Source organism: Ictalurus punctatus, chromosome 3, assembly GCF_001660625.3.
Source record: "Ictalurus punctatus breed USDA103 chromosome 3, Coco_2.0, whole genome shotgun sequence".
NCBI classification, from domain to species: domain Eukaryota; kingdom Metazoa; phylum Chordata; class Actinopteri; order Siluriformes; family Ictaluridae; genus Ictalurus; species Ictalurus punctatus.
In genome coordinates, this window is record NC_030418.2 from 26,579,112 (window position 1) to 26,591,302 (window position 12,191).

At 38.8% G+C, this 12,191-nt stretch overlaps 1 protein-coding gene across 1 annotated transcript; it reads left to right on the forward strand.

Annotated features, from left to right (window-relative positions):
• Positions 1-5,308: 5,308 nt before the first annotated feature.
• On the forward strand, positions 5,309-11,995 carry hnrnph3 (heterogeneous nuclear ribonucleoprotein H3 (2H9)). Its single transcript, XM_017464423.3, has 10 exons — positions 5,309-5,412; positions 6,031-6,144; positions 6,606-6,761; positions 8,625-8,768; positions 9,191-9,329; positions 9,809-9,999; positions 10,583-10,794; positions 10,875-11,010; positions 11,107-11,163; positions 11,277-11,995. The coding sequence occupies exons 2-10, from the start codon at positions 6,057-6,059 to the stop codon at positions 11,351-11,353; spliced, it is 1,200 nt and encodes a 399-aa protein (XP_017319912.1). The 5' UTR covers positions 5,309-5,412; positions 6,031-6,056; the 3' UTR covers positions 11,354-11,995.
• The last annotated feature ends 196 nt before the right edge of the window (positions 11,996-12,191 follow it).

The window sequence follows — 12,191 nt, forward strand, 5'->3', positions numbered from 1 at the left end:
ATTTGAGCTACAACAGAAATGGATTTGACATGTCACACAGGGTTCACAGTTAAACTAAAACGGTTTCTGAAGCATTTGACTTGGTGTAACCAAAGGGTAATTTATAAAGCTAGATAAATTGACATGAATTAATAAAAAAAAAAAATCCCTTGTCTTGTGTCTTCTTTCATGTTGTACTAAGCTCCTCCAACAGGGTTTTGGCTTGATGGTATTCTTAGCCACTGACCTAGTGAACTAGTATGAGGAAATGTTTGGATAAAGATTACAATGCACTACTGTGAGTCGTTCTGGATAAGGGTATCTGTTAAATGCGGCAAATGTAAATGTTCCAGGAAACATACAGTGTGAGGGTGGGTTCACAGCTAAGCCTGGATGTCTGCCATGCTTTATGCAGTAACATTTAGCCTGCGCTGATGCACTTAACAACAGTCTCTGTAGGAAGAGAGGGAAGGGGAGTATGTCCTCTTTAGCAGTGTCCCAGACACACCTATCCCTATCTAACACCTTTCTCTCTCTTTCACCATCTATGACATTATTGGGAACATTATATTATAATTAGACAGGTACTCCACACCTTTCAAGCATTAATTCACAGCACTCCCAAACCAACCACTTTTTCTGTAACTAAAAAGCCAAGGTCACAACAACTTCACAGAATAGAGCAAGGTAGGACAAGCTAGGACACACAATACCAAAAATAAATATTGCATCTTGATTACAAAACTGTATAGCTCTTTGCCTGTGTCTTTGATTTCAGCCTGTTGATTGCTGAATCACTGGCATCACATCCACCCTGTTGCTATACTACAGTAAAAATCTTTTTAAGTAAACAACTTCATCACATTGATAATTGTGCATGAGGCCCTTTAAAGTTGTAGTTGCATAGTTGCAACTCTATCCACTCAGCATGCACCAAGGTAACCAGTAACACCCTGAAATGGACGCCTCCTTTATTAAGTCATGGGATCAGATTTCTCACTGGAAAGTGTGTCACTAAGAAACAATACAGCTTTCCTGGCATAATCATTGAACATAATATATTGTCTGGAAAGTACAGTGTGGCATGCTGCATGTGTAAATTCAATAAGCTTATTAATTAATAATACCACTAACACTGTACAAACCTTTGATAAAGCATATTTCATCCTCCAAAATGTGCTTTCCCATTTCAACCAACTAAGCAGCTATGGGGAATGAAAACTCTGAAACAACAATAATAAATAACAATAATGCTGTATTAATTGACAAGGTTTTTGTTTGCCATAGTTTTGTAACTAGACTCAAATCTCATACAGAATAATAGAGCTTCTCTGCAAACACATGCACTCCTTACACAAGATTAAACAGGACATTACCTACATTTGCTAATAGGATTCCCCCACCCCCTCTCATCCATTATGTTGTAGCTCTTACAGTATGTCATACAACTTTACCTTATGACCATCCTCTGCTCCTGTTTCCCTATTAGCCTCTTTCTCAGGAGCGATGAAAAAGAAAAAAATCTGGAATTCCACTATTCAGAAAGAGAGTGTGTGTCTGTGGTCTCTGGCAGTCTCCTTTCAAGAAACATATCCTGCAGGCTTTAGTGACTCTTCCATACTGGATTAATGCAGCTTAGTTAGACTCTTCTTCCTTCTCTTCTCCTGCAACCTGTCTTACATCCAGCATTGCTCCTTCCTCTTCTCGCCTGTCACTCAGGCCCTTAAGGCCCACCCCAGTGCAATAATTAAGCCAATCAGGAGAACAGCTTTTGAGTGTGTGTGTGTGTGGTATTAAGCAGCACACTTATCTGCAACAGAATGATAGATGGCAAAGGTTCACTGTTCCAGAGGGGGGAACCAGGCAAGAGGGAAAACCCTATCAATAGAAAGTGCTAAAGTGAAAAGAGTGAAAGAGGTGACATGAGAAACATGATTGTTCATAAAGAAAGGTGAATCTCATGCAGGTGAGCTCATGCAAACACACTTTTCCCCAGCCTTTTAATCACTCAGGCTCTTACCAAGTACTAAAGTAGTCCCAAACCCTTCACTTGGTCAGGACAACACTACGTATACATATCAAGTATGAATATACACAATCTGTGGTTCATTATTTATATTGGTAAAATATATGGTGACACAGTGGTGCAATGAGTGGCGCTGCTGCGTCACAGCTGCAGAGTCCCTGATTCAACCCTGTGCAGGGGATACTCTCTGTGTGGGGTTTTTCATTTTCTCCCAGCGTCCATGTAGGTTTCCACCAGGTTCTGCGGTTTCCTTCGACATCCAGAAACATGCCACTAGACGAACTGGTTAAGCTTAATTGACCTAGGAGTTAGTGAGAGCGAGTGAGAGAGAGAGAGAGAGAGAGAGAGAGAGAGAGAGAGAGAGAGAGAGAGAGAGTGTGCATGTGGTGGATTAGTATCCCATCCAAGGTGTATATGCTCTGGATAAAGTGCTTAGTGAAGATGATTTGGGGAAAAAAGTTGCTTTGTGAGATCTCATAAATTGTTTTAATCTTTTATACTGGCATGCTGTAAGTGTGGTATGGAGAGAGAGAAAAAACAAATGCTTTGTCATAGCCTTAACAGACTTTAAACCCTCATAAATATAAATGCTCATGTGAGTTCCATTCACAAAATTGATTAGCTGCATTTTTTTATGCAAATCCCAGCATCTTGATCAATATGACAAGCAGAATTGCGCACTGCACTGTGGCCATCAGCTCAATTAATTCAGTGTGAGGCAGCAGTGGAGCTGACCACATCATAAGTAGTCAGTAAACATGTTTTTAAAAGCTACATTCATTATTATTTCTATTGGACTCTACTGTTCAAGATCATTACAGTCAGATGTCAGAATGATGGCCCTTTCTGTCTGTTTATTATGTAAGCTATTTGTAAGGCACTGCAGGATGAGCACACGCTTATTTAATGACGTCAGTACGCTGGCACTGTGCCTGGCACCTTCAATACAAATCTCCCTGGCTTCCTTGAGTGGGCTCACGCTTAACAATGCTTAGAGCAGTTTATAGTCCTGCTGATGTCTGAGAATTTAACCTACATTACAGATTTCTATCTCTGCATCAATAAACAAACTACCAGTAATGAACAATATGATTAAAAGATCTGTTTTTAAATATATGTATTGGAATACAAAATATTACTATGTAGTTTCTCACTCCAAATGCATTTAAGTTTATTTTTCAGTGTAGAAATGAAGACTTAAACATTAAACAAAACTAGGATACGCTGAATAACCTGCGTTACCTTTGTTCATGTTAGTGTGAAGGGTTCAGTGCTGCGTATGTGCAGATTTTTCAGCTCCACATTATAAACTATACCAAACTGCACCCACAGATCTGCCTGCCTGCACAAACCACCCGAGAATAAACGAGAAAAACTTCACCTCTCGCGAGATTTCTGATGCTGGGTTGCCAGATTGTAAAATTTTTTTTTTTTAAATAGTGATATAAATTGACACTTCAAAGCTTCATTTTCCCGATCCAAAAGGCAGTTCTTTATAAACGGGTACCAGGGTTATTTTCAGAATGTAAGATAATATTTACGATATTGATTCTATAAATTAAAGTATAAAATGCTTAAATTGCAGTAGCTCATTGCTTGCTTACAGTAGCTTTAACGAGCTCTTCATTATAAAAAGAAAAACAAAAAAAACCCTAGTGGCTATCAGTAGAATTTATTTAATTTATTTAATATGCAGCTAACTAAGGCTTGTCCTATTCTAAATTTAAATGGTAATTTCCATGGATTTGGAGAAGGAAGTAATACTTAGAAATAAACAGTGCACACACTGTGATTATAGAAGTATCGTTTCTGTTTTACTCACCATTTTTGCATTATGGCAAGTGGTATTAAAGGCTGATGATGTTAGACCTATATTCCTCTGTTACATATAGTTAATTCCTGTTTTCACGTACATTATAGTTGTGATTAACAGTGCTTTGCTCACCAGCCCCCTCTCTCTCTCTCATTTTTCATAGAAATTGTAAAGCGTAAACATCTCTGTCCTTAAGACTTTCCTGAGCTAAGAAACTATTACACTTACAACCGAGACTCCTTCCGTAAATGGTAAATAAACATCTTCCAACAAAAGCCTCACCACATCAATTATTATGTTTTATGTTGTTAAACAGCATGTTGTTTTAAATCCATTTATTATTAGTCTTATTAGTCTACCTGTGTTGTTATATGAAAATAATGCCCACCTTATGACCAATCAGAATTGAATTAGAATTAGAAATGAGAAATTACACAATTAGAAATTAGAAAATTCAAGCTTACTGTGGAATCTCATGGATGTCCCACAACATTAAATTTAACAAATGGATAAAAAAACATGAATATGTTGCTACATTATAAATTGCACTACATTTTAGGCAATTTGTTGTAGTATAAGACGAATAAAGCACTTCAGGGCATGCTGTTATTGTAAAATAATCAGCTTCAAGATAGTAGCAGTAATTTTGCTTCACTTCGCTTCACATCACGCCACCTTGTCTTTGATTATTTTCCTATAACAAGACGCTGCTTAGTTAATAGTGACGTGTCGGTCATGAACAATTCGTTCATTTTGAACGAATCTTTAACATGACTCGGGAACAATGAGTTGTCTCAGAGAGTGATTCGTTCATTTTGTGTTGACCGGGCATGCGCTGTAACATCCCCATAGGTTCTGTACAGGAAACAGAAATGGTTAGTTCATCTCTTGAGTCTACGGGTTTGAGTCGTTTCTTTTTTCCGGTGACCGCCGCATAGACAATACACCATGCCGTACCTGAAACAGAAATGATTCATTCACCTCTCGTGTTTTCGGGATCGAGTCGTCTGTTCATCACGACACAGCTCCACTGCATTCAGCCTATGTGGTGGTCACAGGATGAACGAACAACTCGAACCCGAAGACTCGAGAGATGAACTAATCATTTCTGTTTCCAGGGAACAGACATGACAAGACAAAAGAAAGAGCGACTCGGATCGGGAGGTGAGGTGAACTAACAGACTGCATAGCCTGAAGACCTAATGCTAAGCTATTAATTAATAATTAAAAATTAATAATAGTTTCTCATAATTCGGCCTTGGTTGCATAGCCTGTAGTTTATTTTTTATTCCAGATGTGATCAACGTTTGCGTAAGTACTATATGTGTTGGGGAATTTGACATGTAACATTTTAATTATATTCTGCTGAAATAAACGAAATGATTTGGAAAAAAAATTCTTTGATTTTGCTGAACGAGATTCAAAGATCCGAGTCAGTAAAATGAGCTGAAGGCCCCATCACTATTACTTAGTCTTAACGCTGAGATACGGGGAATTCTATGGTAAGGTCTGGCAACCCTGTCTACGCTCTTCTGTTGGTAACTGGTTACCTGTAAGGAAAGGACAGGCTTCAGACGGTGGAGAAATATACCAGGTAATGTTGAATGTAGAGTAATTCTTCAGCTTTGTGAGATTTAGATGAATTAATGAGGTACAGATTCACTAAAACATCGTATGAGCCAGTGTTAGACTTATATTTGTTGCAGTATTTGGTGTGCAGTTTGCTAAGCTAGCATGAACTAGCGTAACGCAGGTTTGCTAGCTTGCTAGCTAATTACTTCCTGTCCGCACATAACTATATTTATAACAAAAAAAATTATTATAATAAGACCAGATATTTTATCTAGCTAGTTGCGAATATGAGTGAGTTGTAAAATGAACGGACAAATAGTTATCTATTTATTTGTTTGAGAGAGCTCTGCTGGACACTGTATGGAAATGGTTGGCGGTGAAAGTTTTTGGTGTGTGTGTGAGACATTAGCTAGTCAAGATAAACTAGCAAAGCTGATTTAGTTATTTAAATGTGCTGTGAGTACACGACTGGGGTTTATAAACATGATATAGCAAGCTAGGTGTCATATGTGCAACATATTTACCCCTTAATTATGTATTTGTTTTCGTGATACAGAGTCCATGGAGTCTAGTGAAACTTGTTGCCTTACAATAATAAACTGGCCACAAGCCTTGCATGATTGGTTTGTGTTTATTTCAGGTCCTGTCCTGAGGTCAGATATTACCATGTCTCACAGCGACGAGGGATACGTGGTGCGCATCCGAGGCTTGCCCTGGTCATGTACCCAGGAGGAAGTAGCCTCGTTTTTTTCTGGTAAGCTCAGACGAAAGGAAAAGTCACTCTTGGGAGAATGTCATTGTGATGAACCTGTATATCCTCTTATTGAAAACTCCTTCTACTGGTATCCACCCTGCAGAGGGAAACAAAACAATTGAAACCATCACAGAAATTGTAATGGTTTCCACTACAGATACCATTACAAATCATCAGCTAACCATTCAAATGATTTCCATTACCGTAATTGGTCCTTAATGGTATCCAGTAGACATAACATGCCACCAATAGAAGGCAACAAATTACCAGTAGAGACCCCCATGGACCAGTACAGTTTCCATTCAAACCAATACAGTTTCCATAAAACCAATTCAATTCCCATTATAACCATTAAAACCAATACAATTCCCATTAAACCATTACACATTCTATGAGTTTGTTTTTTCCAAGTAGGGCAGGAAGAGCAAATGTCCTGATTTGTCTTATTTCCTGTCTTGCAGACTGTAATATTGTGGGGAAAGTGAACGGGGTGTGTTTCACCTTCTCGAAGGAGGGAAGGCCCAGTGGAGAGGCTTTCATCGAGCTAAAAACAGGAGAGGACTTTAAAAAAGCCCTCTCAAAAGATCGCAAATATATGGGTCATCGATATATCGAAGGTAACAGACACACCATTTCAAAGTGTATAAACCGAAAACATCTGGCTTCATGTTTTGCATGAAATTGAAATTCTATTTCCCTAATACCACAGGCACGTTGACACGGATTCAGGTTTTGTTTTTGGTGCTAATTAATGAACAACAAGTTGTAGTTTTTAAAATCAGTTTATAGTTACATGGAACATATGCAAAACAAATTCAGAATGACTTGCGTGGTTACAGCTATGAAAAGTCATTTCCTCACCAGCTTCCTTTTTTTCTCTCCTCTGTATTGATGGTTTAAAAAATCTCCCCTGTGAATTAAGCCAGGGGTTTCCGAATTTTACCAGGGCAAGGCCCCCCAAATGGCATTAACATTTGACCGAGAACTCCCTTTTGCAAGATGTCTTTAAAACACATTAAAAATACAGACTTCTGGATATATCCCCATTTTTATTAATAATTACATCTTACATCTTTACATTACATTAAATTAGGAATTGATTGTGTGTGTGTTGTTGTCTGAGAGTGAGAAAGAGAAAACATACTAGTGGGAGGGATGGGCACACCAAATTGTTGAGGCCCCCCGGGCGGCCCCCACTTTGAAAACCACTGAATTAAGCTATAGAAGTAATGTATTAGAATGAGTGCATGGGTTAATCCACAGCTAGGTGTGCATTACATGATTTTTAATGCACAATGTGGAGGCAAAGTTTGACTGAAAAGATAAATGAGGGTTAATTTCAGTTCTGAGGCTTGCATTTACACTGCAGGTCTTGACGCCCAATTCCGATTTATTGACTATATCCGTTTTTTTGACGACCTGCTTACATCTTTTAAAAGTGACCAATATTTGCATTTACAGTATACATTTTGTGAAACAACCCAAGGTAGACGTCACTACAAGCTTTGGCCGAAAAGGAAGTTAAAATGGCGCAATTTGCAATGGACGCAGATGGAAAGATGATACAAGCTTTTTCTTTCCGCGCCGTATTTAAACGTAAGCAAAACACCAGCCTCTTAAGGCGTAGAAAAAAAAGAGAGCTCTTGTGGAAAGTTGTTTTCGCGGTCAGTGTCCACCTGAGTTGATGTCATTTTTTCAGTGACGTACGACTCACATCGACAGGGGAATATCCGATCGGTCTGCTTACACGGCAGACGCAAATGCATGCATCCGATTCATATCAGATTTATTTCCACATATGAATGAGGCCTGAAATGGATCTGAGAATATGGGAAGCCATGTGCTTACATGTTCATGGGTCGTATCCGATCTGTGTCACATGGGAGGAGAAAATCGGAATTGGGTCACTTGAACCATGTAGTGTAAACGTGGCCTACATCGTACACAGAAATAAAGTGCAATAAGATTACATTTATTTGAATGACTTGCTGTAAATGGAGTTATTAGAGAGAGAGCGAGAGAGAGAGAGTGTGTGTGTTTGTGCCACGTCTCCACGAACAACGAAGCTGTGAGTTTAACTGTATATTACTATGGTTACAGTTGTTTATAGGCAACAGTGATCAAACTGACCGGAACTACTAGTGTTATATACAGTTTTACCGCACACCTTCCAGCCAATCAGAATCGAGAATTGACAGACCATGGCGTAAATACACACAATGATTTGAATTTTAGCAGGCACTATTGTCAGAGCTGCTGATATAAAAAAAATTTTTATCAACACCATCTGATCAGTCAGTTTGGAGAATTCAACAGGCTTGGGTTATAATCAATTAATTATTTTATTTTATTTTAAACCTGATGACCGATTAAATCCATTTTGCTGTTAACATGACCACTTAAATAATGCCCAAATCGTACTAGGAGTGGATTATGAGTGTGCCTGTAAACGCAGTCACTGAGTGTATCACACTGTGCAGTGTTCAAGTCAAACCGCAGTGAGATGGATTGGGTGCTGAAACGCTGCGGCCCGACAGATTATGACAGCAGCAGCGGCTGCATGCTGAGGCTCAGAGGACTGCCTTTCGGCTGCAGTAAGGAGGAGATAGTTCAGTTCTTTTCAGGTATGCTTTCTAACCTCAATAGGTTTTGTTCTGTTTTTTTGTTAGTTCTGTTATTCTGTGAGAGTACTGTCTTCTATAAAAAAAAAAAATATATATATATATATTTTAAACATAATACTCGTGCATAGTAAAGATCAACATGTATGCCTTATACTTTCCCAAACGTTGATCTTTTAATGTGTGACTAACATAGTCTCACTAATTAACATACCATGAGTAAATGTCAAGTACACTTGACTGTTTAATTTGTACAGAACTGTTAGTGAATATGTTGCTAAGCATTAGTTGTGTGATTTTAGGAATTTTTAAACTATATGGGATGATTTAAGGGACTAAATTTGGGGGGACTTTCTTTTCTACACATGAGAATGTTGCTATTTAACATGTCCCCCTCTGTGGGGTTATTTGTCCTTGGGTTAAAGGGTTGAAAATCGTGCCAAATGGGATTACATTGCCGATGGACTACCAGGGGAGGAGCACAGGGGAAGCCTTCGTGCAGTTTGCCTCAAAGGAGATAGCAGAAAAAGCTCTGGGGAAACACAAGGAAAGAATAGGGCACAGGTGGGGCTGGCAAGACTGGGCTGGGTGATTAATGCTATCTGTAATGTGGGATTGGGGGGTCATGCATCTTTTATACTTTAGAAAAAGATGATTGTTGTTATTTTAATGTTAAACTTGGCATGTTTCTTACATATTGTAACATGGGTGGAAAATGATCTAAGAAGGAGTAACCTATATGTTTAGCATTATCTTGTGTGGGGAAGGGGAAACATTCAACTGTATTCAAAAGAGTCTTTTTAGGATTGCTTTTTAAAAGTTTAAGGGCTGTTCATAGTAAAGTTTTGGAGTGAGAGTAGCATTAGGCCCTTTGTCCCTTCCTCTGATCTTTAAACATCCACTCATTTTTGTTTGCTGAGGTAATTAAATAACTCATGGGTTTTTGGGTCATTGACCCACTAAGCTCTCGTCATTTCTGTGAAACAAGTGCAACGGTTCATATTTTTATGTGTTGCTAATACCCTGCATTTCAACAAACTCAGGTACATAGAGATATTCAAAAGTAGCCGAAATGAAATCCGTGCATACTACGATGTCCCCCGGAGGATGATTGGACAGAGACCTAGCCCATACGACAGACCAGTGATGGGTCGCGGGGGCTTCTTTGGTCCTGGACCTGGAAGAGGAGGTGCTGTTCTGGACCAGATGCGCAGTGGAAGTAGTTACAGTGGTGGTATGTATTCAATCAGAATTGGACTAAAAAAATTAAAGGAGTGAACTGATGTGAAACCTCTGTCTGCAATATCATTCCAAATCCTTCCTCTATAAGCGTGCTTCATCCAAAATTGAAGTGAAGCTCACAAGGAATTTTTAGCATGCACTAATTTGTTGTAGGCTTGCTTGTAGGTGGTCTTTTTTGCCCCATACTCAACCATGGATTCTCTGCCACCCAGACTATTTGATTAGGTGACTCGATTATGTCTGAGGACGTTTGGTCAGGAAGTTCAGTTCAGACTTGGTAAACAGTCAACGGAGCACAATTTTTGCATTGCCATGCTTTAAAATATTAATTATAACCACAGTGTTAAGATGGTAAAATGGATCCAGACATCATGCATTTAATGTTTCTTAGGAGTTGGTTTTCAATGAAAAATAGTCACCCTTGTATTATAAGGTTCTATCTTTCATTCATACTTAACCCGGAGAGAAAATAATAATGCTAAGGTCACTACATAGGTAAACACTTTGTTTTGGGGCTGAGCTACATGTAAACTCCATATCAAGGCTTTGATAGGTAACTTGCCTCTGTTCCGCAGGTTATGGTGGTTTTGACAATTACAATGGTTTTAACAACTACTGCTTCGGTAATGGGATGTTTGAAGAGCGTGCAAGGGGAGACCGAGGTGGAAGAGGAACAATGGGAGGTCATGGCTATAGTGGAGGGGACACAGGCTCGGGCTTTCACAGTGGACACTTTGTGCACATGAGAGGTCTTCCGTTCCGTGCAACAGAGTCAGACATAGCCAATGTAAGACACACCACAGGGTCCTTATCACCTTCAAAACCCTCATGACTAGCTTGGTGGTAAGAATGTCTCTCTTATTCCAGTTCTTTGCACCACTTCATCCTATCCGCGTGCACATTGACGTCGGGCCCAACGGCAAATCCACAGGAGAGGCAGACGTAGAGTTTGCCACTCATGAAGATGCTGTATCAGCCATGTCAAAGGATAAGAATCACATGCGTATGTGCTTCCTGTTTTTGTTCCTTATCATAGCCACAGTGTCCAGAAGATGGTGTGTTTCTCGTCTTATGGTTTTCCTTGTTATTTCCCCCATAGAACACCGTTACATAGAGCTTTTCTTAAATTCAACCTCCAGCGGAGCGTCTGAAATGGGTGAGTGTCACTCTTTTTACTGCTTAAATGCCCTGTCAAAAAATATACCTTTCTAACAGGCAGTTGCATGTAATTATTTCCTTTGTTCTCTAAAAAAATGTATGGATGACCAGGTCGTGGAGGAGGAAGTTACTATGGCAGCTCTGGGAGCATGGGCTCTCGAGGAAGCGGGCCAAGAGGCATGTACTGAAGACGCCGTTTTACAAGAAACAGTTTTCACCTGAAGTTGGAAGGGTTTTTTTTTTTTTTTTGTATATTCTTAGAAAATTGAAGCTGAATATTTTCCAGTCAGAGTGGAGTTTAAAATATAAATGAAGTATATAAATAAGTATATATAGGTTGACCAGCTACTGTAAATTTTGCTTAAAATTTTTATATCTGATTCTTCTGTGTTTGAGTGTTGCTTTATTTGTTGTCATCTATGTAGCGCTGCAATCTCAGAGGACACTGTGATGGGCTGCCATCTTTAAGAGTTGTAAGCCTCCCCCCCCAACAATGAACATTCTTTGGCTGTTAATTTTTTTTTCTCTTAGTTAATTATGCTAACTGAGGAGTTCTTGTTTGAATTATTCTTGTTCATGTAAGCATTAGTTGGCCGTTGCATTTAAAACCTCCAAAGTTAAACTAAACGTTTAGTTTGTGTTCGGTTATTGCAAATATGTGAATCTGAATGAGACTTAAGATGTTTAGCGAATTTAAGAATTCGCTATATTTAGAGATGTCAGGAACCTTTCGCTTCTAATATGATGTATGCTGTAAAGAAATGGCAATTTTAGCCATTCTCACAGTATGTCTGATTCACAATTAAATGATGTTTATATTATTTGATGAATCATGAGGGTCAGTGTGTGGAGTCCTCTTTGAAATAGCAAATTGGCAGAATGGCAAATAAGAACTTGTGTAAAAATAACTACACTTCATGTATTCGAAGTGAGTTCAAATTGGAGGCTTATATATATTGTTTGGAGACTTTGGGGAAAATGTGCACTCAACAAAAGGTTTTATTTGTATAACTTATTTGCAGTATA